The sequence below is a fragment of the Carcharhinus amblyrhynchos genome, chromosome 8, assembly GCF_965287045.1.
Source record: "Carcharhinus amblyrhynchos chromosome 8, sCarAmb.v2.hapA, whole genome shotgun sequence".
Lineage (NCBI taxonomy): Eukaryota > Metazoa > Chordata > Chondrichthyes > Carcharhiniformes > Carcharhinidae > Carcharhinus > Carcharhinus amblyrhynchos.
In genome coordinates this window covers 19,981,209-20,003,146 of record NC_137331.1, presented here as the reverse complement: position 1 = coordinate 20,003,146, position 21,938 = coordinate 19,981,209, and the positions used below count along the sequence as shown (strand labels likewise).

The window sequence follows — 21,938 nt, the reverse complement described above, 5'->3', positions numbered from 1 at the left end:
GTTCTCACCTTGAGCCAAGTAACGTCCTGCTGTGCATTAAATGGCTGTGGGGGTTACGCACCAGAGTGAGAGCAGGTTTCCACTGACGTTTTCACTCGGGGTGGGTTGAAACCCAGTGAAATCCTGCCCAATTGTTAGTGATAGATTTTTGATAATCAAAGGTAAAGTTGGTTATAGGGAGTTAGATCACAGTTAGGCAATGATCTTATCAAATATGGAACAGATTTCGAGCGCAAGATGTCAAAATCCTCTTCCCTGTTCCACAAAAAGTCAGTTGGGTAATCAGACCCTAATTTACATGTTGAGTGGGCAAAGTGGAAGACACCTTTGAAAATGACAATTGATTGGGCAGTAATGCCCATTATTAACAGCAGGTTAAAATAAGTTAAAATCGAGTCCAGTGAATGAAACAGTCCAGAATGGAAAGAATGAGCGAGTGAGTGGAAAGGTGATAGAGAATAGAAGAAAGGAACAGAGAGTACTATACTTAGAATAGGAGTGGAGAGAGAGATACGTATTGGAATTGAGAAGATAAACAAGACAACAGGAGCAAATGAAAGCCAATAAAGTAGAACTGAAATAAAGAACTATAAGAAGAGCAGTAGTAACAGTTAGAGCATATGGAATACAGATACTTGTTGATTGTGAGACACGAGAGAGAACACTTTAGAAAACAGAAATAACAGTGGCAAGAAAGAAGTGACCTGAAAACATAAGCAAGTGAGCATTTGTTCAGAAAGAAAATATTGGAGCGAGAGAGAAATGGTTTTTGCAGTTCTGGAAAAGTTCTCCTGATTACAGATGTGAATTGCACAATTTATGCCTTTGAGATACAGCAAACTACAGATTGGTCTCTGGTCTCTAGCTTTTTTATTTAATGAAATAATGTAAAGATGGAAATGTCATTGCCTAATTTATGTTTTTTTATGTCTGTTGATGATAACTGTTGGAGCTGTGCTATAATAAGCGTGATATACTGACTATGTTTATTGTTATTCTTTTAGACCTGGTCTCTTACCAAAATCAGTGAAACTATCAATCCTCTACATGTTAACTACTGGAAAAAGAAATGCATTTTGCGCAATCAAAGGTTTCAGTGTAGTTTTGCCAAGTATTTTATTAATAGATTTTTGAACTATCATTTCGAAGAATAATGTCTCTCATAGGATATAATTTGAAGGATTAACTGAGTCCATTGTAGGGTCCTTTACGTGACAAATACCACTCGACTTTACAGTTTCTATTTATGGTTGTGTTTGCACTCTGAGTTAATGTAACTTGTGCAGATGAACCAAAATGAATTATAATGATTTCAGATTGTGATGGATTTTAGAGAGTATTTAGAGAGATGTAAAGGTATGTATTTAAAAGGAATTATCTCGGATAAGCATCAACAAGGGCAGTGATTATATGATGGTATGATCTTCCAACAGATTAAGCTCTGGTACGACAAAGTTGGCCACCAGCTTATTGTTACAATACTTGGAGCGAAAGATCTTCCTTTCAGGGAAGAAGGAAGGCCAAGGAACCCCTATGTGAAAATTTACTTTCTTCCTGATCGAAGGTAAGATTATTTAACTGTCTTTCCGGGTGAAATTGTCATATAAAACATTTGCCACCTTTTTTTTTGCTTTTCGTGAATTTTACCTCCCCTATCTGATGAATTTCATAATTTGTTCTCGTCTATCTTAATTTCTGCTATTCCTATTCTTATCGGGTAGGCAGCTGGCCTGCCATTTTCTTACTGAGATTGGTTATGGGAATGTTCTCAGAGGATTTACACTGTTGCTTAATTATGATTGCAACTCTTTGATAATTTATCTGAGATGAGCATGTGGAGAAGTGCAGGTGTTAACCTGCTACTCCAGAACATTTACACAACTACTACTGCCCATTAGGTCAAGGATTTAATTTCTCTGAATTTTTCATTAATTGTTATTACAACCTGACAATTTATTACATATACAGTAAGACAGAGATTCTACATCAACTTATAGAATATAATGGGCAGAAATGTCTCCTAGTGTTTTATGAAATTGAAATACTATCATGAAACAAATATATACGCTAAATGAACAGTATTGCTAACTTTACATGACTCTAGTGCAAGTTTTTTTTATTCATTCATGGGACGTGGGCATTGCTGGCTGGCCAGCATTTATTGCCCATCCCGAGTCGCCCTTGAACTGATTGGCTAGGTTGTGGGCTATTTCAGAGGGTAATTGAGAGTCAACCACATTGCTGTGGCTCTGGAATCACATGGAGGCCAGACGAGGTAAGGACGGCAGAATTCCTTCCTTAAAGGACATTTGTGAACCAGATGGGTTTTTCTGACAATCAACAATAGTTTCAAGGTCATCAGTGGATGCTTAATTCCAGATATTTCTTAGTGAATTCAAATTCTACCATCTGTGGAATTCAAACCCAGGTCCCTAGAACATTAGCTGAATTTGTAGATTAATATTCTAACAATAATTCCACTAGGCCATCATCTCCTGCAGGTTGCTGAAAGTATTTTCCAAAGGAAGAAGCGAGGCTATGGAACCAAAGAATCCCAAATGTGCAAATGCCCAAGCAAAGTGGATAAATGTTGAGTGATATACAGCAGTACATTTAAAGATTCTCGCAAGATTCTTCATTTAATAATTCTCACGGTCACTGCTGTAGCTTTTTTCTGCTTAGATTCTCATAACCTTTTGTGCTAATTAATGTCATTTTTATCTGCGCAAGCAACTTTAATGGCATCAATTAATTTACCAGCTCTGTGAAAAGCTAGTAAGGTGAGATGTTATGTGACACGCTATGCACATAGGGTGCTTAAAGTTAAATCCCAGTACCTGCCTGCATAAATCATCAGACAAAGGTGGCTGGACCTCAGTAGTGCAGGCAAAAGCTTTTATTCTCAATGGAATTACAAAAAAACCTGCTGTAGAAATTAATGGGACTGAGAGCTGATAAATCCCCAGGATCTAATAATCTATATCCCAGAGCATCCGTCCACAGTTCCCCTGCCTCCTGCCCCTTCTGCTCTATCCTCATTACCCCATGCATATTACATGACTGATCCCCTAATCTGCACATCTTCGGACACTAAGGGGAAATTTTACAATGATCAATCCACTGACTGCAGGAGGAATCTGGAGCACCGCAGACATGGAGAGAATGTACAAACTCCATACAGTCACACTGTAATCGAACCCTGTGAGGCAGCAGCATTGAGCATTATGGGATAAATACCATTTTGCCCTTGTCAGACTGCAGGTCTTGACTGAATTATATATTCTGAATCAAACTGGCTGATCTATAGTGGATATGATGTCAGACTGGCAGCTGAGTGAGAAACGCCATGAACAAAGGAGTCCATTCCTTTTTGCCTTCTTCAGTCTCACCAAGACACTCAATCATGTGAGCAGAGCTGGTCTATTTAAGCTTCTGGAGAAAATTGGCTGCGCTTCGAAGCTGCTCCATGTGATTTTTTTTATGACAACATGATGGGTGAGGTCAGCAACGACAGACATCAGAACCCTAAGAGACCTGTAGTGTGGTCAAACAGGGATTTGTTCTGGCACCTTTGGCATATCCTTCTTTTTGCTGTTGTCATTTACCCTCAGTTTATTTACAGAGGGTGTTTACAGACATACCTAAACTGATGGAAAGCTGTTTAGCCTTTCTTGCTTGAGATTCAGGACAAATGTGTGGCAAGTTCTCATCCACACATTTGTGGAACTCATCCACACAGAGTTGCTCTACTCAGCTCTAACTCTGCTGCACTAGCATTCGTCCCAACGAATAGTGGTAAATGGACAAACTCTGTCACAAGTGTAAAGAGCATCAGGAACGCAAATATTATGGTCCAGGATGTTGCCATACTGCTGCTATCTATCAGTATTGACATATGACCTTGGAGGTTGTCAATAGCTTCGTAAATCTCTGATACTAAATCCAACACGCACATTGCAAAATATGCAGCTGCTATGTCCAAGTTTATTAACATAATGTGGAAAAATAGAAATTTGGCTTTGAATATTAAACTGTCATTTTGCCAAATGTTACAGACCAATTTGGAACCAGTAACTTTTTGTTTGAAGTAGACAATTTTGAACTCCTGGTTATTCACTAAGAGAATAAAGCCACAAAATTCCACAGTTTTAAACAAACAAAATAAATTTTACTATACAAGATCAGAAAAGCAGAGCAATCTAAATTATCTAACTTTTATACTCTAACATTTAGAATTGGCATGAGGTAAAGAATTAATAGGAACCTGTGGTCAAACACACCATGCTGCACTTTAAAAGGCAGGTGTTTCAAGAGAGATCCCATGGATTTCTCAACAATCCTCCCTGACATCGGTGACCACTGAGTTATTAAATTAATATCATTTGATTTGATTTATTATTTTCACTGTATTGGGATACAGTGAAAAATATTGTTTCTTGCGTGCTATACAGACAAAGCATACTGTTCATAGAATACAGGGGGAGAAGGAAAAGGATTTGATTTGATTTATTATTGTCAACATGTATTGGGATGCAGTGAAAAGTATTGTTTCTTGTGTGCTATACAGAAACCATACCATTCATAGAGTACATAAGGGAGAAGGAAATGAGAGTGTGCAGAATGTAGTGTTATAGTCACAGCTAGGGTGTAGAGAAGAATCAGCTTAGTGCGAGGTAGCTCCATTCGGAAGTCTGACAGCAGCAGCGAAGAAGCTGTTCTTGATTTGATTTATTATTGTCACATGTATTAACATGCAATGAAAAGTATTGTTTCTTGCGTGCTATACAGACAAAACATACCATTCGTAGAGAGGGAAATGAGAGAGTGCAGAATGTAGTGTTACAGTCATAGCTAGGGTATAGAGAAAAATCATTTAATGCAAGTCCATTCAAATGTCTGACAGCAGCAGGAAAGAAGCTGTTCTTGAGCTTTATTCCATTAAAATTCTGTCTCCTTTCAAAGATCTAGCCTCTAAAATTATCTAATTCCCTCAAAAGCTACTTTGACTGGGACTACCTCAATGACTGGTCGTTAAATCTCTCCTCCTGAGAGTATACCCCACGGGATTCACAAAGTTGCATTTCCAAGTCTAATCACTGGCACTCATCCAATTATATTGCAGACCACCAGCCTCACCACGTTGGTGCTGAACCTTAGTTTCTCCATACGCTATTCTCCTGGGTGCACTGAACTATAAATGGCATCCAGGACGTCCTCTAAGCACTAACCCTCTCCAGCCCAAATCCAGCTCCCCCTGGCATCTTCAAAACTCACCAAGCCGTCTCCTAAGCACTAACTGCACTGAACTCATCTCAGGGCTTCCCTGTGATCTGCAAACCACACAAGTTCCAAACCAGAACTGGCTCCCCTCTCCCACCAAACACAGAGATAAATGAAAATCACAGAATGTCCTGAAGCTCCACCCATCTCCATGACGATTTAACCTTTCTTGCTTCTTGAAATGCATTTAAACTAATCGAGCTGTCATTCCCAAAAAAATCTCATTGGACTGCACTTCTTTGTATGCAGTGTAGGCATCGCATCTTCCATTCTCCAGCCAAGAAAGCTCCCACCTCATGTCTTGTGGCTCCATTTATTCCATTCAGACTCTATTGTCTATAGGTAACCTATACCTATAGTATAGGTTATAGGTATAGACAATTGTCTTCTAGGTGTTCTGCCAATCTCTAAAGCCCAGCATTTTAGTTTCCCTACCTTCATAACAACAATCTTCCTTGAACTAAATGTAACGGCTAAAATATTACCATGAACTAGATAATTGTTGCACAAGCCTGCAATCTCATGCATATCTCGACAGTAGTGATAGCTGGAGAATATATGCTAAGCAACAGGAAAGGAAAACTCAATTTACAAAATTATTTCCAACCATCATTTTGTAAATTGAGTTTGTGTCTTTATATGCCCTGTTTGTGAATAGAACTCCCACTCACCTGATGAAGGAGCAACAAGCGCTCCAAAAGCTGGTGAATTTTGCTACCAAATAAACCTGTTGAACTTTAACCTGATGTTGTGAGACTTCTTACAGAGAATAATGTGCCAGAGTTGGGCTCCTAAGCCATGTCAACCACATCGGGCGGCACGGTAGCACAGTGGTTAGCTCTGCTGCCTGACAACACCAGGGACCTGGGTTCACTTTTGGCTTTGGGTGGCTGTGTAGAGTTTGCACATTCTCCCTACGTGTGCTCTGGTTTCCTTCCATGATCCAAAGATGTGTGGGTTAGATTGATTAGCCATGCTGAATTGCTCCTTAGTGTTAGGAGAGTAAATATGTGGGGTTACAGGGATAGGACCTAAGTGGGTGTAGGTTTGATGGGCCAAATGGCTTCTTTCTGCACTGCAGATTTTATGATTCTATGAGGTACTGTTTTACATAGTCAACTACCAAGGCTCAATCTGTCGTAGATGGTTCGAGTACCTAAAGATTAACTTGAGACTGTATCATCCATGTGATGGTGTAGGAAGGCACCTGACCGAAAGCTCAGACCAGTCTAGGGATGAGTGGCATGATGTAAAGACCTAGTATCATGTCCTCTCTGTATGGTTATCAAAGTTTTCCATGTAACTTATGCAAGGCTACTTTGTGGTGCCCAAGCAGTACCCTTCAAGTGTAGTAACAACAGAATATATTATAACAACATTAGAATCTTTCACAATCTAACGTCTCATGAGACAGAAGGCTGCTAAAGCCAAAGTCAGTCTTTTCACCATGAGTCTATTTTGCGCTACTAGAACAAAGAACAGAGAAAATTACAGCACAGGAACAGGCCCTTCGGCCCTCCGAGCCTGCACTGACCATGTTGCCTGACTTTAACTAAAACCCCCTACTCTTCCGGGGACCATATCCCTTTATTCCCATCTATTCATGTATTTGTCAAGATGCCCCTTAAAATTCACTACCATATCCACTTCCACTACCTCCCCCAATAACGAGTTCCAGGCACCCACCACCCTCTGTGTAAAAAATCTCTGTTGTAGATCATTTTATCTCTTTTCAACATGACTTGCACCAGTAAACAAAAATTAGCTTGGGTATGATCAAGAGACACTTAGCTGTTTAAGCAGCTGGTAATAACTTTGTTAAATTGTTACCATACAACTACTGAAATCGTTGCAGTCTCCTAATCTTTCTTTCATAGCTTAAGAAGCAACAGCCCCTCATTTTCATATTCTTGGCTGTAGTGATTCTGTAATTAACAACAGAAAACTTAAATTGTTGATTAAATCAACACTAAAAATTCATTATGATGAATCATAATGATGATTCTCCTGATGGATGCACATGTACTAGCAGCAAGCAGTTGAGTTCAGAGTTGAGTTCATGAATCAGAAACATGCCAGGCATGATCACTGATCTGTGCTGAGCAGCTGTCAGAGTGCTATCATTAGTTCCAATGTATCTGAGTTAATGAAGGGTAGATTGGTTAGGGTTCTTTGTTGTTTGCTATCTGGCAGCCCTAAATGCTTGTGAAAACAGGAGAATGTTTAGCTGGTGTCTTCCCACAGTCAAATAAACTACCAATATTAATATTCTAAGTTTAAAAAAATGAAATATGACTATGTGTTTGGTGTATGATAGAGTGACAAGTAGGCCAGAGACATCAGCAAGCATTTAAAAAATATCAGAAGGTACTGTGGATTGAAAACACATGCATGTATTAAGTATTTTAAAAAATCGTACGTCAATGTCAACTAACTTTTATTCTTGTAGCTCCCTATATCCATAGTAATAATAATGTAAAGTGCCTATGTAAGTCTATCACATAGTAATGATGCATTATGGAGGCATGACCAACTTACTAAGGAATTTTCTATCAAGTGTGGACATAGCCATGTGTAATGTAAAAATACATTCCATCATATTTTTATGATAAAATTAATACTGATTTACATATGTGTGCAATGTTCCAATTATTCTTTACCATCCCTGAAGTTAAAACTTGACACAGGATTTAGTGTTAAGTGGGGGTCAGGTGCCCGCACTGTCACTCACCTGTGATTACTCATCTGTGATTTCCCACCATGAAACATAGAACAGTGCAGCACAGTACAGGTCCTTCAGCCCTTGATGTTGTGCCGCGCTATGTCCAAACCCAACATCAAGCTATCCCACTCCTGAACATTCTGGTGTGCTCCACGTGCCTATCCAATAACTGCTTGAAAGTTCCTAAAATGTCTGACTCCGCTAACAGAGCAGGCAGTGCATTCCACAACCCAACCACTCTGAGTGAAGAATCTGCCTTGGACATCCCTCCTATATCTCCCACCATGAACCTTTATAGTTATGCCCCTAGTAACAGCTACGTCCACCTGAGGAAATAGTCTCTGCACATTCACTCTATCTATCCCCCTCGTCATCTTATAAACTTCTATTCTAAGTCACCTCTCATCCCCCTCCGCTCTAAAGAGAAAAGCCCTAGTTCCCTCAACATTTCCTCATTAGACCTACCCTCCAAACTAGGCAGTATCTTGGTAAATCTCCTCTGCACTCTCTCTAGTGCTTCCACATCCTTCTTATAGTGAGGTGACTAGAACTGCACACAATATTCCAAATGTGGTCTCACCAAGGTCCAGTACAGTTGCAGCATAACCCCACGCCTCTTAAACTCTAACCCCCTGTTAAAAGCGCTAACACACTATAAGCCTTCTTCATGGCTCTATCCACTTGAGTAGCAAACTTCAGAGATCTGTGGATATGAAACCCAAGATCTCTCTGTTGCTCCACATTCCTCAGAACCCTGCCATTGACCCTGTAATCCACATTCAAGTTTGTCCTACCAAAATGAATCAGCTCGCACTTATCCATCTGCCACTTTTCTGCCCAGCTCTGCATCCTATCAATGTCTCTTTGCAGCCAGAGCCCTCCACCTCATTCACAACTCCACCAATCTTGGTGTCATCAGCAAATTTACTAACCCACCCTTCAGCCCCCTCTTCCAAGTCATTGATAAAAATTACAAATAGCAGAGAACCCAGCACTGATCCCTGTGTACACCGCTGGTAACCGGCCTCCAGTCTGAAAATTTTCCCTCCACCACCACCCTCTGTCTTCTATGATACAGCCAGTTACTTATCCAATCGGCCAAATTTCCTTCTATCCCACATCTCCTTACTTCCTTCATGAACCTACCATGGGGAACCTTATCAAACACCTTACTAAAATCCATGTAAATGACATCAACTGCTCTACCTTTATTTACACAGTTAGTTACCTCCTCAAAGAATTCAGTCAAATTTGTGAGGCAGGACTTACCCCTCACGAAACTGTGCTGACTATCTCGGATTAAACTGCATCTTTCCAAATGGTCATAAATCCTATCTCTCAGGACCCTTTCCATTAACTTATTGACCACCGAAGTCAGACTACCATCGTGAGCCTCTTTTGCTGCCGTAGAACCTCCTATCTGTCCCTCAAACCATCGCATCCCCAATTACCATTGTTCTCCTGCTCTCCACTCTTGCCCCCTGAGGCACAGGGACAGACTCAGTGCTGGGGATCTGGTCACCCTGCCTTACCACTGGTAGTTCATCCCCCTCAGTAGTATCCAATGCGGTATACTTGTTGCTGAGGGGAACAACCACAGGGGATTCCCACATTGGCTGCTTCCTCCCAGCCCCTTTCACCGTCACCCATCTATTTTCATTCTTTGGAGTATCCAAATCCCTGAAGCTTTTATCCATGGCCATCAATTGGCTATTTAGTGATCAGAGGCTGGGCCAGGTGTCCAATTAAGGGCAGCAGATGGACTCTCAAATCAGCCCAGGGCCCTGATAGGTAAGAGAGGGAATGGAACTTCCACCAAGATGGAGATACCCTCTCTCCATCTTTATAAAATTTAAAATAAGAAAAGCCTTTCGCAAACGGACCATGTTGTGGGAGAGAGGGGCACCCCTTCTAAAGGGAAGCCTGGGCTACAACTAAAGTCAGATTGGTAGACAGGAAAATCTTAGTCATCCTCTAACAGTTGACTTTAGTATGCTTTTATCTAGCTTAATCTGCTAACTGTGTGTTGTGGGTGGGTAGCCCTGCCCCTCCACGTCTCTCCACCTCAACTGTGGGAAAATTGTCCATGGGCAGGAGGGAACCAAGAAACTGACATGACAGGCAGCAGCTTGAAATTTCATGCCCATCCAACTCCGTGTAACTCCCTTCAGGGCCCAAAAATTCAGAGTTGAATGACTGTATAATAAACTCTGAAATGGAGTATCCACTGGGCTCATTTTGCATGCCTCTTGATAGCCCATTAAAACCCATATTGGTATGTGCCTGGTATCAGGCCATAGACAGAGCCATTCATGCCGGTGGGATTTTCCCATCCCGCTGCATTGAACGGAGATTTAGCTGGGCACCAAATTCTCCGACCTCACGGCAGCTTGAACTGCCGGTAAGATCGTGCCCCCATGTCTTTTGTCTTCACAGAGAAGGCAACATCAAGAATGAATGGATAAGTATCCTTTTAATATGTTTTGACGCACTGCTCACAGTTCTCATTTCTATCCTGTGATTGTTTGCCAGTGACAAAAGCAAACGAAGAACAAAAACAGTGAAGAAAACACTTGAGCCCAAGTGGAACCAGACGTTCATTTATTCTCCAGTTCATCGGAGAGAATTTCGAGAACGGATGTTAGAAATCACGCTATGGGACCAAGCTCGAGTTCGAGAGGAAGAGAGTGAATTTTTAGGAGAGGTAACAATATTTAAAAGAAAAGTTCCATTGGCCCAGAGTTTGTTGTAATAAGAATGGCAAGGCTGACAGATTTCACCGTTATTATGGAGTAAATTAGGCAGCAACATGTGGGATGTGCACATTTGTAATCTAATGCAGAAATTCAGAGATTGCTGTCAGATGTGGCCTGTTTTTCCTAACAGTGTGGTGTTGAAGTCATTGCCAGTAGTCTTGGCATTTAACATGGACCTTTTGTACTTCCCAATGATTAAATGCAAAAACGGTAAAAAAAAGATTGGAGCTGGTGTGTTCAGGAGTAAATGACCTTTTAACAGTGATCATTTTCTGAACAAGCTCTCTGACTCTGCAGAGTTATTTTTTAAAGCATATAAACTAATTCTCTCTGAAGAAAATCAGTGTTGAGCATAGGATCAAGGATTGCCCATTCAGCCCGTTGAGCCTGCTCTTCATTCAGTACGAATGTAGTTGATCAGATACTTCAATGCCTTTTTACCCCCACTATCCCCATAAAGCTTTACGTACTGCTGATCAGAAATCTATCAATCTCTACCATAAATTTACACAATGACCGAGCTTCCCCAGCCCTCTGGTGTAGAGAATTCCCAACATTCACAACATTTTGTGCAAAGAAACCTCTCCCAATCTCAGTGAGTTCCCTCTTATTTTGAAATTATGCCTCCTAGTTCTAGACTCCCCAACCAAAGAAAACATATCACCTGCATCTACCCTGTCTATTTCTTTAACTATTTTGTAGGTTCCAATAAGATCACCTCTTAGTCTTCAATACTCAAGAATATAGGCCCAGTTTTCCCAATTTCTCTTCATAAGACAGTCCCACAAGTGCTAATCCTTGTAGTACCCATTAGCCATAGCCTGCTAATGTGAGAATGACTCATTTATTCCTACTCTCTGTTTTCTGCCTGTTAGGCAATCCTTAATCCATGCCAGTATATTGCCTCCTATCCTATGTGCTTTTATTTTGCTAATCAATCTGCTGTGGAGGACTTTATCGAAAGCATTCTGAAAATCTAAATATACTACAACCGACAACTCCTTTATCAATTTAGTTAGTAACAGCCAACAAATTTGTCAAACATGATTTCTCATTCGTAAAACCATGCTGACTATGCCCAGTCAAATCGTGATTATCCAACTGTCCATTTAACACATCCTTTGTAATAGATCCTAGCATTTTCTCTACTATTATGTGAGGTTAACTGCTCTGTAGTTATTGTTTTTTTTCTCACCTTCCTTTAAATAGTTTGGTGAGGTTTGATGCCTTCCAAACAATTTGTATTTTTTTTCCACCTTTTTTGTATGTTTTGTTGATATTTTTATCTCCCTCCCTTTATCCCATCTGTACATCTCAATCTTTATTTCACTTGTTCTGCATCATTTAAAATTAATTAATTTTTCTGACTTAATACTTCCTAATTTAGACTCTGTGTGGTCAGAAGTCTTCAATTTGATTAGAGGTTCTGAAGGGGATGGTGAGTTACTGGAGAGAAGGCGTCCCGAGGGAGAGATTGCTGTGGAGGAGATAGCATCCTTTGCACCGGGAGGGTAGGGCAGATATTGGGGTGGGAACCCAATGAGGAAGGGGGCAGCTGAAAGGCCACCAGGAGAATTTTGCACTGTGCCAACACCCACTGGTGGGACACAATAAATTTCTGGCCATAGCCTGTTGGAATGCAAGAGATGTGAATGCAAGATCCCACAGTTAGAAATTATAATTTCTTTTGTGATATTGGTTTGGGATAATTATTGGGATTAACCTGCTTGCTCTTCTTCAGGATAATGTAATGTAATATTTTTTATCCACCAGAAAAAGCCACTTGGCATGTTCTTAGTTTAACATCTCCGCTGAAAGACTGGGCAAGCTTGTTTGCTGAAAGAGGGTCAGCTGAATTTAACAAACATCCCTTTCTCAGTGAGAACATCACCTTTTTGATTCTGTTTCCTGGTGACGGTTGATCAGATTGACAGCTCAGCCGACTGCTAGCTGAGAAAATAAACTGTAGTAGTCCGCACCCAGAGAAGATTGAAGAGGGTCTCTGGCATTTGGGAAACTGCAGGGTTGATGGGAAGGTGAGAGGGACAATCAGGAGGGAGGAGACATCGCAAGCTAAAGATCGTGGAGTTTTTCGGCTCATGGGGGTCACCCGATCACACAGAAGATTTGTTTGAGAGTGGGGGAATTTACATAAGTATTTATCATCATCTAATCTCTGTATTTCCTCAACCAGCTCCTTCTGGCCCACAGGCAGTGCTATAAAAACCTGCTGGATGCAGCTGCTTCTTTCTCCCTTTAGCTCTCAGTTTCCCCAAACCATGGAAAACATGGCTAGCCAGCATTAAATATGAATAGCTGCCAAAATCACAGGAATTGAACCTCATAATCAGCTCATAATGATGAACTCATTGCAGGTTACTGGATGTTTTCAAACTACATGAATAAAATGGAGGTTCTCCATGGTTTGGGACTGTATTTCATACATCTGCCAATTTAACCCCCCCACTCTGACTCCACCCCACCATTTGAGATGGATTAAACCTCAACCCTCGCAATGTTCCAGCAAATTAGATTTTCTCCTTTGAAGCACAGGCAGTTATTCCGGTACTGCTCATTTGGACGGGAAGAAATGGTTTGTCGTGGTTTGCGTTGTCTAGTCCCTTTAAAATCCTAAAATCAGCAATCATTATCACCTGTCAAACTTCTCTCTCCTACTGAGAACATGCTCAATTTACATAAGTACTTATCATCATCTAATCTCTGCATTCCCTCAATCATTCTGATTGTTTTTTCATTCGTTACAATATTCTTTCTGTACTGCGGTCACCAGAACTCTGCGGAACGTTCTTGAAGTATGGTTGCGTAAAGTGCTATCAGTTTCTCATTTTGGTTCATTATTAACCCTTTGGTTTATCTTTAATTCTTATTTGCTTTGCTCATTACTACCAAGCTTTATTTCCACAGTTTACTGTATTGTCAATCAGGACTTCTGACCTCTCTTGCTTTCCATATGAATTATTTTCTTTCCATGTATCTAATAGTAATTTTCTCGATTTTTTTTTTAAATTCCTGTGTGAACCACTCATGTAAACATAGAAATACAGAAGCTAAGAGCAAGAGTAGACCATTCAGCCCGTTGAGTCATGGTTCTTTTTCACCCCCACACAAAATCAGTAATTAGATCAGGAAGACCTCCCTCAAATCAGTTCATTTTGGCAATCTTTTATGATTTCGTTTCTATCCAAATGTTTATAACCTTATCTTTAATAAAAATTTTCATAATTTTAACCACACTTGACAAAATAACTCATTACATGACAATTTTTTTGTTACTATTTTCAAAAGTAAGATTAGCGTCTGCTTTTCTTTATTCCCTAGGGACCTTAGCAATGTTCAGAAAGTTGTACAGGAGTTCCTGTATGTTCCTCCCTTAGTTCCTTCAAGATACTCAATGGATTGTACCAGAAATTAATTGCGTCATATCCAGTCTCTCAAATTTAATCTTATCTGGCCCCTGATGAGTTAATTACAGCCTGGAAATGCTAGCGTTAATGTAGATTCGAGATTTTAGCTCTGGCTGAGTGGGGAGAGTAATCTAGAACCAGGGAGCACAGATCAGACCTCTATCACTTCGCCCATCACGGAATTGGCGTGGGCGAGGGTCCGACAACAGAAATTTCCATTGACCTCAGGTGGGAATTTCCAGTCTCATCCAAGTGAGGCCACAAAATCCCACCCACAGCCTCAGAATGAGGGACAGGCTGTGTAGGACAGGCTACTTAAGACAGACAAGGAGGAATTTCTTCAGTGAGGGAGGCAAATGTTTGAAATTCTCTGTCTCTGATGATTATGAAGGCTTAGTCATTGAGTTTGTCCAAGACTGAGATTGATAGATTTTTATATATTAAAAATATCTAGCCGTGTGGAGAGAGTTCAGGAAAACACTGTTGGAGATCAGGGATGATCTGGTGAAGTAGACTTGACAGGTTGAATGGCCTATTCCTACTTCTGTTTCTTTTGTTCTTGTGTTCAGACCAAAAAGAAAGAAACTCCTTGAATGAAGTAACTGGCAAATCCCCCAGTTTATTGTGCTGGCCAAGTACGAGCCAATTCATAAAGCCTACTTAAAGAATATTGCACTTAAGACTCAACAAGGTTGTAGATGTGACCTGGAATTCCATCATCAACTGGTGGATAAAGATTTCAAGAATAATTAATGATTTAACATTAATGAATTATAAACTTCTCCTGCTTCTCCTAATGATTTTTTTATCTTCAGAGCACAATGGTTTTTATACGTTTTCAATCTCTTTTTTTTCAGAATCATTAAGTCACTATCCAATCAGGATCATGCTCACTAGTCTAAGACTGCAACATTAACCAATGCATTTGTGATATTCTATTTTTTGCAAGAAATGGGTGACGCACGCACTGTTATCTTGATTTTACTTTGGACTTTGCTTTGAATCCAATAATTTAATTATTGAAGGATTGAGGTGAATGTAAATGTAAGGATTTATGGAATGAAAATGATCATTCTCTGTCGGATCTAAAGCTAGTGTAAAGTGAGTGTGAATGGTTTGATTCCTATTCCTAGAAGGCTCAGACTACAGCAAAACATTGGCACAGTAGTGTGTGTTGTTATCGGAATGGGTTGATCCTTGTCGGTACAGTGAAAGGGCTATTTACTGGATCCCCTGTCACTGTTTGATGCTAATAATGACTACCAGAAATTAGAAATTGTTCTGTTCCCACTTGCTAATTTTGCTCCTCACTTCGAAAATGCAGTAAATAATTGCATTAAATTTATGAAATAATTTATGAAGGTAACAAAGATGTTAGAACAATAACCTGAGCTTGGTGTCTCCAAGTTGAGAATGCATTGAAAAGAACTTCCTCCCTCCAGCAATTTATTAGCTAACATAGTTCCATAGCATGTGATAAAGATCATTAGGATGCTATTTACACAGGTAAGTGATATTGATGCAGGTGAGTTCTGATCAATACAGTGGCATGGCAACAAAGGGGTTAGCACTGCTGCCTCGCAGTGCCAGGGAACCATGTTCAATTCTGACGTCAGGTCACTGTCTGTATGGAGTTTGCATGTTCTCCCCATGTCTATGTGGGAGAACCATGCGCTCCAGTTTCTTCCCATACTCCAGAGATGTGTGGGTCAGGTTGGTTGGCCATGATAAATTGCCCCTGAATGTCAAGGGGACTAGGAGTGTAAATATGTGATGCAATCCATAAGACCTGGGTGGGATTGTTGTCAGTGTAGACTTGCTGGGCCAAATGGCCGCTTCCTGCATTGTAGATGCTACCTACCACATCCCACAACTCCTCATCTTGTGTTCTATTCATATTCAGTGGTCAGGATTTTCAAACCATTCATGTTCCGCCACTGCAGCAAGCGAGGACGGAGAATTTGGCACTCAGCCAAATCTCCGTTCACTCCTGCAGAACCAGAGAATCCCACCAACGTGAACGGCTGGAGGAGTACAGCCAAAATCAAGTAAATAGTATAAAATATATTAGAATATGTGAACATTAATGTAGACTGAGTTTGCTGTCCCGTGAATTTTTTACACACAACGGCCATGAGATGTAAAAGCAAAATATTGTGGATGTTGGAAATCCGAAATCAAAAAAGAAAATGCTGAGAAAACTCAGCTGGCCTGGCAACATCTGTGGAGAGAGAAACAGAGTTGATATTTCAAGCCTGCATGATTCTTCAGTCGTATGGATTCAAAATATTAACTTTATTTTCTCTCTTCACAGATGCTGCCAAACCTGCTGAGTTTTTCCAGCATTTTCAGTTTTTACTCATTATATCATCATGTACTTTTTTTCTCAAAACTAATATTTTCTGAGCATTTTGAATACTGTTTGATTTCTCTTAAGTTTCTCCCTTGTGTTATATTGCTGACCTCAAATACTATTAGTTGCTTGTCTCCCTGATTTCAGATTCTAATTGAGTTGGAAACCGCCCTGTTGGACGATGAACCTCATTGGTACAAACTCCAAACACACGACGTTTCATCAATGCCACTTCCTCAACCTTCACCATATTTGCCACGCAGACATCCCCACAGTGAAAGCCCAACAAGGAGGTTACAAAGTACGTTCCAAGATATTTGTTTTTTATTTATTTTTATTCCCTGAAAAACAATTTCGAATTAATATTATCTGGTTGTGATTTAACTCTTTGATTAATGACATTGAAATGGTATCCAGTAACAACTGGGGATCAAAAACAAATCCTTATATTTAATGGATATTTAAAAACTTGACACTGAAAGGTTGGTTATTGATAATTCAGTGGCATAAAAAAGTGATGCAGAGCTGGAATACTATATCCTAATTGAGACTTTATTTTTATGCTACACTTTCATATCATACCATTACTATATTGGTCAGCAATATGTGTGCCTGGTCCTGCCAGAAAAGGAATCATTTGTCCCCTGATTAAAGCATAAAAGGAATAAAATTGGAATAACATAAAGGAGAAGTACTTTTCAATCATCAAAGAATGATGGACTCTCTTGCTTTACCAACTTCTCAATCTCTGCTAAATTGCTATTGAGTTGAAGAGGTTGACTCCAAGTGATTCACCACAAGAATGAAGAAAAGTTGGGAAAGTTAACTCCTGGATTCTTATGCACCTCCAAATGGCTGGTTTAGGGCAGAATTGGTTGTATCCTTGGAGCCAATTACCAGTTTACCCGCATCTTATCTTTCTCAGTTGTTGCACATTCATCAGCATATGTTAGCGTAACAGTATGCAACCACTGTCAGAGATGTAGCTTTTCTATGATGCAGGAATTTACCCATTCATTTCCTCCCCAACTTGTGCAAAAATAGGATATTGCGAATAAAATCATGGCCATATTTTATAGTGTTGAACAGCGCCAAGCTGCTTGGTGGCCCATCATCAACCAGCAGTTAACAAAACAAGAATTACATTCTGCTTACAGTTAATATGCTTATAATGACCATTACAGCATGTTTAATCAATTACTCAGCAGAAATCTAATATAGGTAAAGAAAAAACACACTGATCTCTCTCTGTTCGAGACTGGCACTTAAAAAGATTAGGTCAGCAAAGTTGTGAAACTGGGATATTATAATTTCATTAGTGCAATCCATAAATATAATTGTAACAAAAGCCCAGTGGAGAATGAAAACAAACTCCCTTGATTGAAATCAACGTTCAGCCCAATCATTTCTTGAGTTGTCTCTTGCATAAATGTTGCCTTAGGAGCAAGAGGTCCAAGTGCTTGCTCTCTAAGCCCCTTTCCTCTTTACAAAACAAACTGTGGTGGTTATTATAACTATTAGTAGATAGAACAGATAGAAGTTCCAGCCAGTTATGGTAGTTCTGCGAGTTTTTGCTTTTGTTGAGTTCAGCTAGCTTTGTTTCTTTGTTAATATTGCTCAATTGACAAGACAGATTGCATAGTGCTAATAATCTATCTACTAATGAATTATTTACCAAGATGTCTTACAGCATTGATTATAACTTCAAAGAAATTAGCCATATTAACTGTTCATTTCCATTATGTTGCTAGAATATATGTTTTTTGCTGCATATCTGTTTCATTTGTATCCCATTCTGACATTTATTTTCCAGATACAGGTCCATATACATTAAATTCAGGTAAATTACTAGCATGAATCAATGGATTACAGAGATAAAATCACTTTGTGTGTTAGACATCAGTTGAGAGTGACTGCTGAGAGTGCTATGGTTGTGCATGTAGAAAGATTCCAAGATGCTAGATCAGTTCTCCTTCCTGCCCAAGCTTTAATTCCCATCTCAATCCTGAATGAATTGCTTTGCTGCTGATGTTAATGTTACTTCTAATGTTCTTTTGTGCAATATGTAAATGAGTTCCCCATCAATCATGCCTTTACTATTTCGATGTGCCTAGAGTGAGTTTTTCACAGCCCCTGAAACAGGTCTTGAAGATTTATTTTCAAAGATTAATATAACCCAGTTCAGATCAGCACTTATTTGATTATATTTTTTGACCATGAAAAAATGTGTTCAGCTCAATGGTCATTGATGTTCTGTTTTACTTCTCGTTCTTCCCATCTTGCAAAGATGAACTAAATTATCAAATTATGTGAAAGTCGATTTTAATATATATTTTTAAATACTGGCTGGTCTACTTAAGGTGGTAACCAGCTGGCTAAAAGAACTAGTGATAAAAATGCAAGCTAATTATTGTTCAGCCATGCTAAGATGACTTAAATCCGCAAACTTAGCATAGATCAGGAAACAAACCTCAGAGGCTCACAAAATGGCTCACTACCATATTGCTACTGCATTTACCAATTGGGCCTTCAAGATCCAAAAATCAATTTTCCTAATTTTTAGAATAAAGTTTGCTTTAGGGAGGTTAGACAAGAGATCAAAATGCTGCTCCTCTTACTCCATGTAAAGGATTATCATCCTCAATAGTTCTTTAGACTTCGTGATATTAAAAAGGTGGAACTGGGGAAATTAATCAACTGGATTATTTTTATCTGACTTAATTGAATATGAAGAGTCAAAAGTAAATGTGAAACAGATTCAGCTGCAATAATGTATTGATTCAATATGTACTATAGGAGCTAAATTTGAGAAAATATATTATTTTATGTTTAGATTACTGGATATTGGAGCAATGGGAAAGAATTTAAGCTGTTAAAGTCAAGCTATAAGCAGAATATAGTCAAACTTGCTGTGGTTTACTTAAACGTTTGGTTTATATGTTTATTTCTTACTGAACACCTTGTTAATTATGGAACAATAACTTCTAAATGAATAAAGCAAATTACTTTAATAATTGCACATCTACAAGTCCTGATTTCTCTCTCACTACTAAATAAAAGGGGACAGATACATGAGCCTTTATTTATATAATATGCCATTCCAAGGATTGAACACAAAGGCTTTAACTAATAAGTGTAAGAAGAAGTGTAAATTAACCATTCAGCTTGAACTTTGATCACAAAACCAGTGAAAAGCAGATTAAAATTAACGAGTTTCATGTGTTGAAGAAATTTTCTCAAAACCACGGAGTAGATGTTTCGTGAAATATACTGCAGCAAAAACAGTTAACCCCATGTCAACTAAACTTCATCAAAAATATGATGGATACTTACCTACAAAGAAATAAAATTTGGTTTTAAATACATAAAGATTAAAATGTCCAAATACTCAATTGAATGTGGTGGTTTCTGTGCTGTTTGTGGAGACTTACTGTCAGAGTTGAATAGTCGAAACATAGAGATTTGCAAGTGTTCTAGAGTTTTATCTGACTGCCTTTGGAGATCGTGGAGTATTTATCAAAATTAGAAAATTGAATATTTGGGCAGAATCTATAATAGTGTATATTGTACAGTGTATATCTGTGAAAGAACTGGATGAATCTTTCTGATTCTATGCATTGTTGTGTGCTGATTGTGTGTTGCTTGTCAGAATTGCAGTTACGATTTGAAGAAACTGATGTTTTATATTTAAAATGCCTTCAAGAGCATGAGATTTTGAAATCTGAGAATCTTTAAGGGCTAATTTCCTGAGTTAACAATGTTCGTGACAACATAACCACAGTGCAGTACACCTGGGTAAAAAAATTTGTACTGGAGTCTACTGCTGTCCTCCATCTACATATTGTTGGATAAATTAGGTACATGCAGTAGCATATGCTTCGTGCAGATGTCTCAGCTGGTAAGAAGTTCAGCCCTTCAGATTAAAGGGACATGGATAAAAGAAAAGATAACTGCGGAATATCCATTTTTAGATGGCCTGAGATTCCTGTGAGAAGGTAGGCTTTTTTTTAATATACTCTCAATGTTTTAATAGTGTAAAAAAAAAACATTTTTATGAAGCCTTGAGTAAAATGTTTTTTATTATATACGGAATCTTATCTACAATCTCTATGATTTTATTGTTTTGAAGTTCCCTCCCCTAACATTGTGTGTCTGTTCCTCTGGCAGGATAGAATGACAGCAGCATGAAGTGGAAGGTGAAGAGATCCACGATTGATGAGGCAAGCACAGAAGTGCTGCTGTGATCTTGTGGAGAAACAAAACACACTGACACAACCAACATTTGCCTTTTATTTCCTGGAACTCCTAAAGCTTTTAGTTTCCATAGCAGCCTTTCTAATTCTTAGGCCAAATTGTAAAAAGATGTAAAAAAGAGTGTAGACAGCCAGACCAGAGAAAAATATTGTAATAAATCACTGTTAGATCTTGCTATCTCTTTGTATCTTTGTGTATTTTTGTTAGAGATGAACAGGGAAATTATGTGTGGATGTTTAAACTGATGATTTGGAATTGGACATTGAATGCAAGTTTGAGTGGATGGATACTGTTAATTGTCTGAGAGAAGGGTAGGAATAAGAAGCTTCCCCTCTGCTAATGAATCAGTTGAGGATAGTTCTGGAAATTGCCATCTTAAGCTTTCAATGTGAATTGTGTCTATTGCTCCTTTTTGGTCTGCAAGTAAGCTAGATTCCCAAAGGGGAAACCATTACACCAGATTCAGTGACTGATTTAACAGTCCTGTTAGCCATTGATGCAAATCCATTATTGGCTACTAAATCTTGGGAGGGACTAAAAATAGGATGATGGGATCATCCTGCCAGAAGAACTGGCTCATAATGTTAGGGGAAGGAACTTCAAAAGAGTAAAATCATATAGATTGTAGATAAGATTCCACATATAATAAAAGCATTTTACTCAAGATTTCATCAAAATGTTAATTTTTTATATTGAATGTATATTTTAAACAAAATCACCTACCTTGTCACAGGAAGGTGTCAACCTGATTAGCATATATTAACATGCGTTAGACGTCACTACGTCTGCCCTCAAAGTATCTTCTCACCCAGCTGGCCTTGATGTCAGGCCATCAAAAAAATAAGTAACCAATCATGGTGACTACAGAAGTAAGTGTAGCCCCCGGGTGATGAGGGACACGCACTGCACCCTGGCATGGGTGGGCCCTTTGTGGAGCCCTCTTGGTGGGGTTCTCCTTATGTATGGTGTGGAAGGGGAGTGCCCCAATACCTTTGGGTGGGTTGCCCTGATGCTTGAGGAGGGAATGCTCTGATGCCTTTGAGAAGGGACAGTGGGCGGGGTGGGAGGGTGTTTGTCCTGATGCTTTTGGAGCAGATCACCCTCTGGCTTGGAGGAGTGTTGCCGTGATGTTTGTTCATAGAATCACT

The 21,938-nt window shown here is 39.3% G+C and overlaps 1 protein-coding gene across 22 annotated transcripts in view; it reads left to right on the top strand.

Moving 5' to 3' along the window:
- The window catches only part of rims2a (regulating synaptic membrane exocytosis 2a), a 1,020,455-nt gene that overhangs the window by 616,401 nt on the left and 382,116 nt on the right, over positions 1-21,938 (top strand). For 14 of the 22 annotated variants that reach the window (XM_080193745.1, XM_080193736.1, XM_080193750.1 and 11 more), the window contains 4 exons: positions 1,434-1,564; positions 10,535-10,706; positions 16,684-16,837; positions 18,350-18,376. In XM_080193745.1, the coding sequence (XP_080049871.1) occupies positions 1,434-1,564; positions 10,535-10,706; positions 16,684-16,837; positions 18,350-18,376 (484 nt within the window). The remainder of the gene's footprint in view (positions 1-1,433; positions 1,565-10,534; positions 10,707-16,683; positions 16,838-18,349; positions 18,377-21,938) is intronic. The other 8 variants (XM_080193752.1, XM_080193738.1, XM_080193734.1 and 5 more) reach the window with 1 other exon arrangement.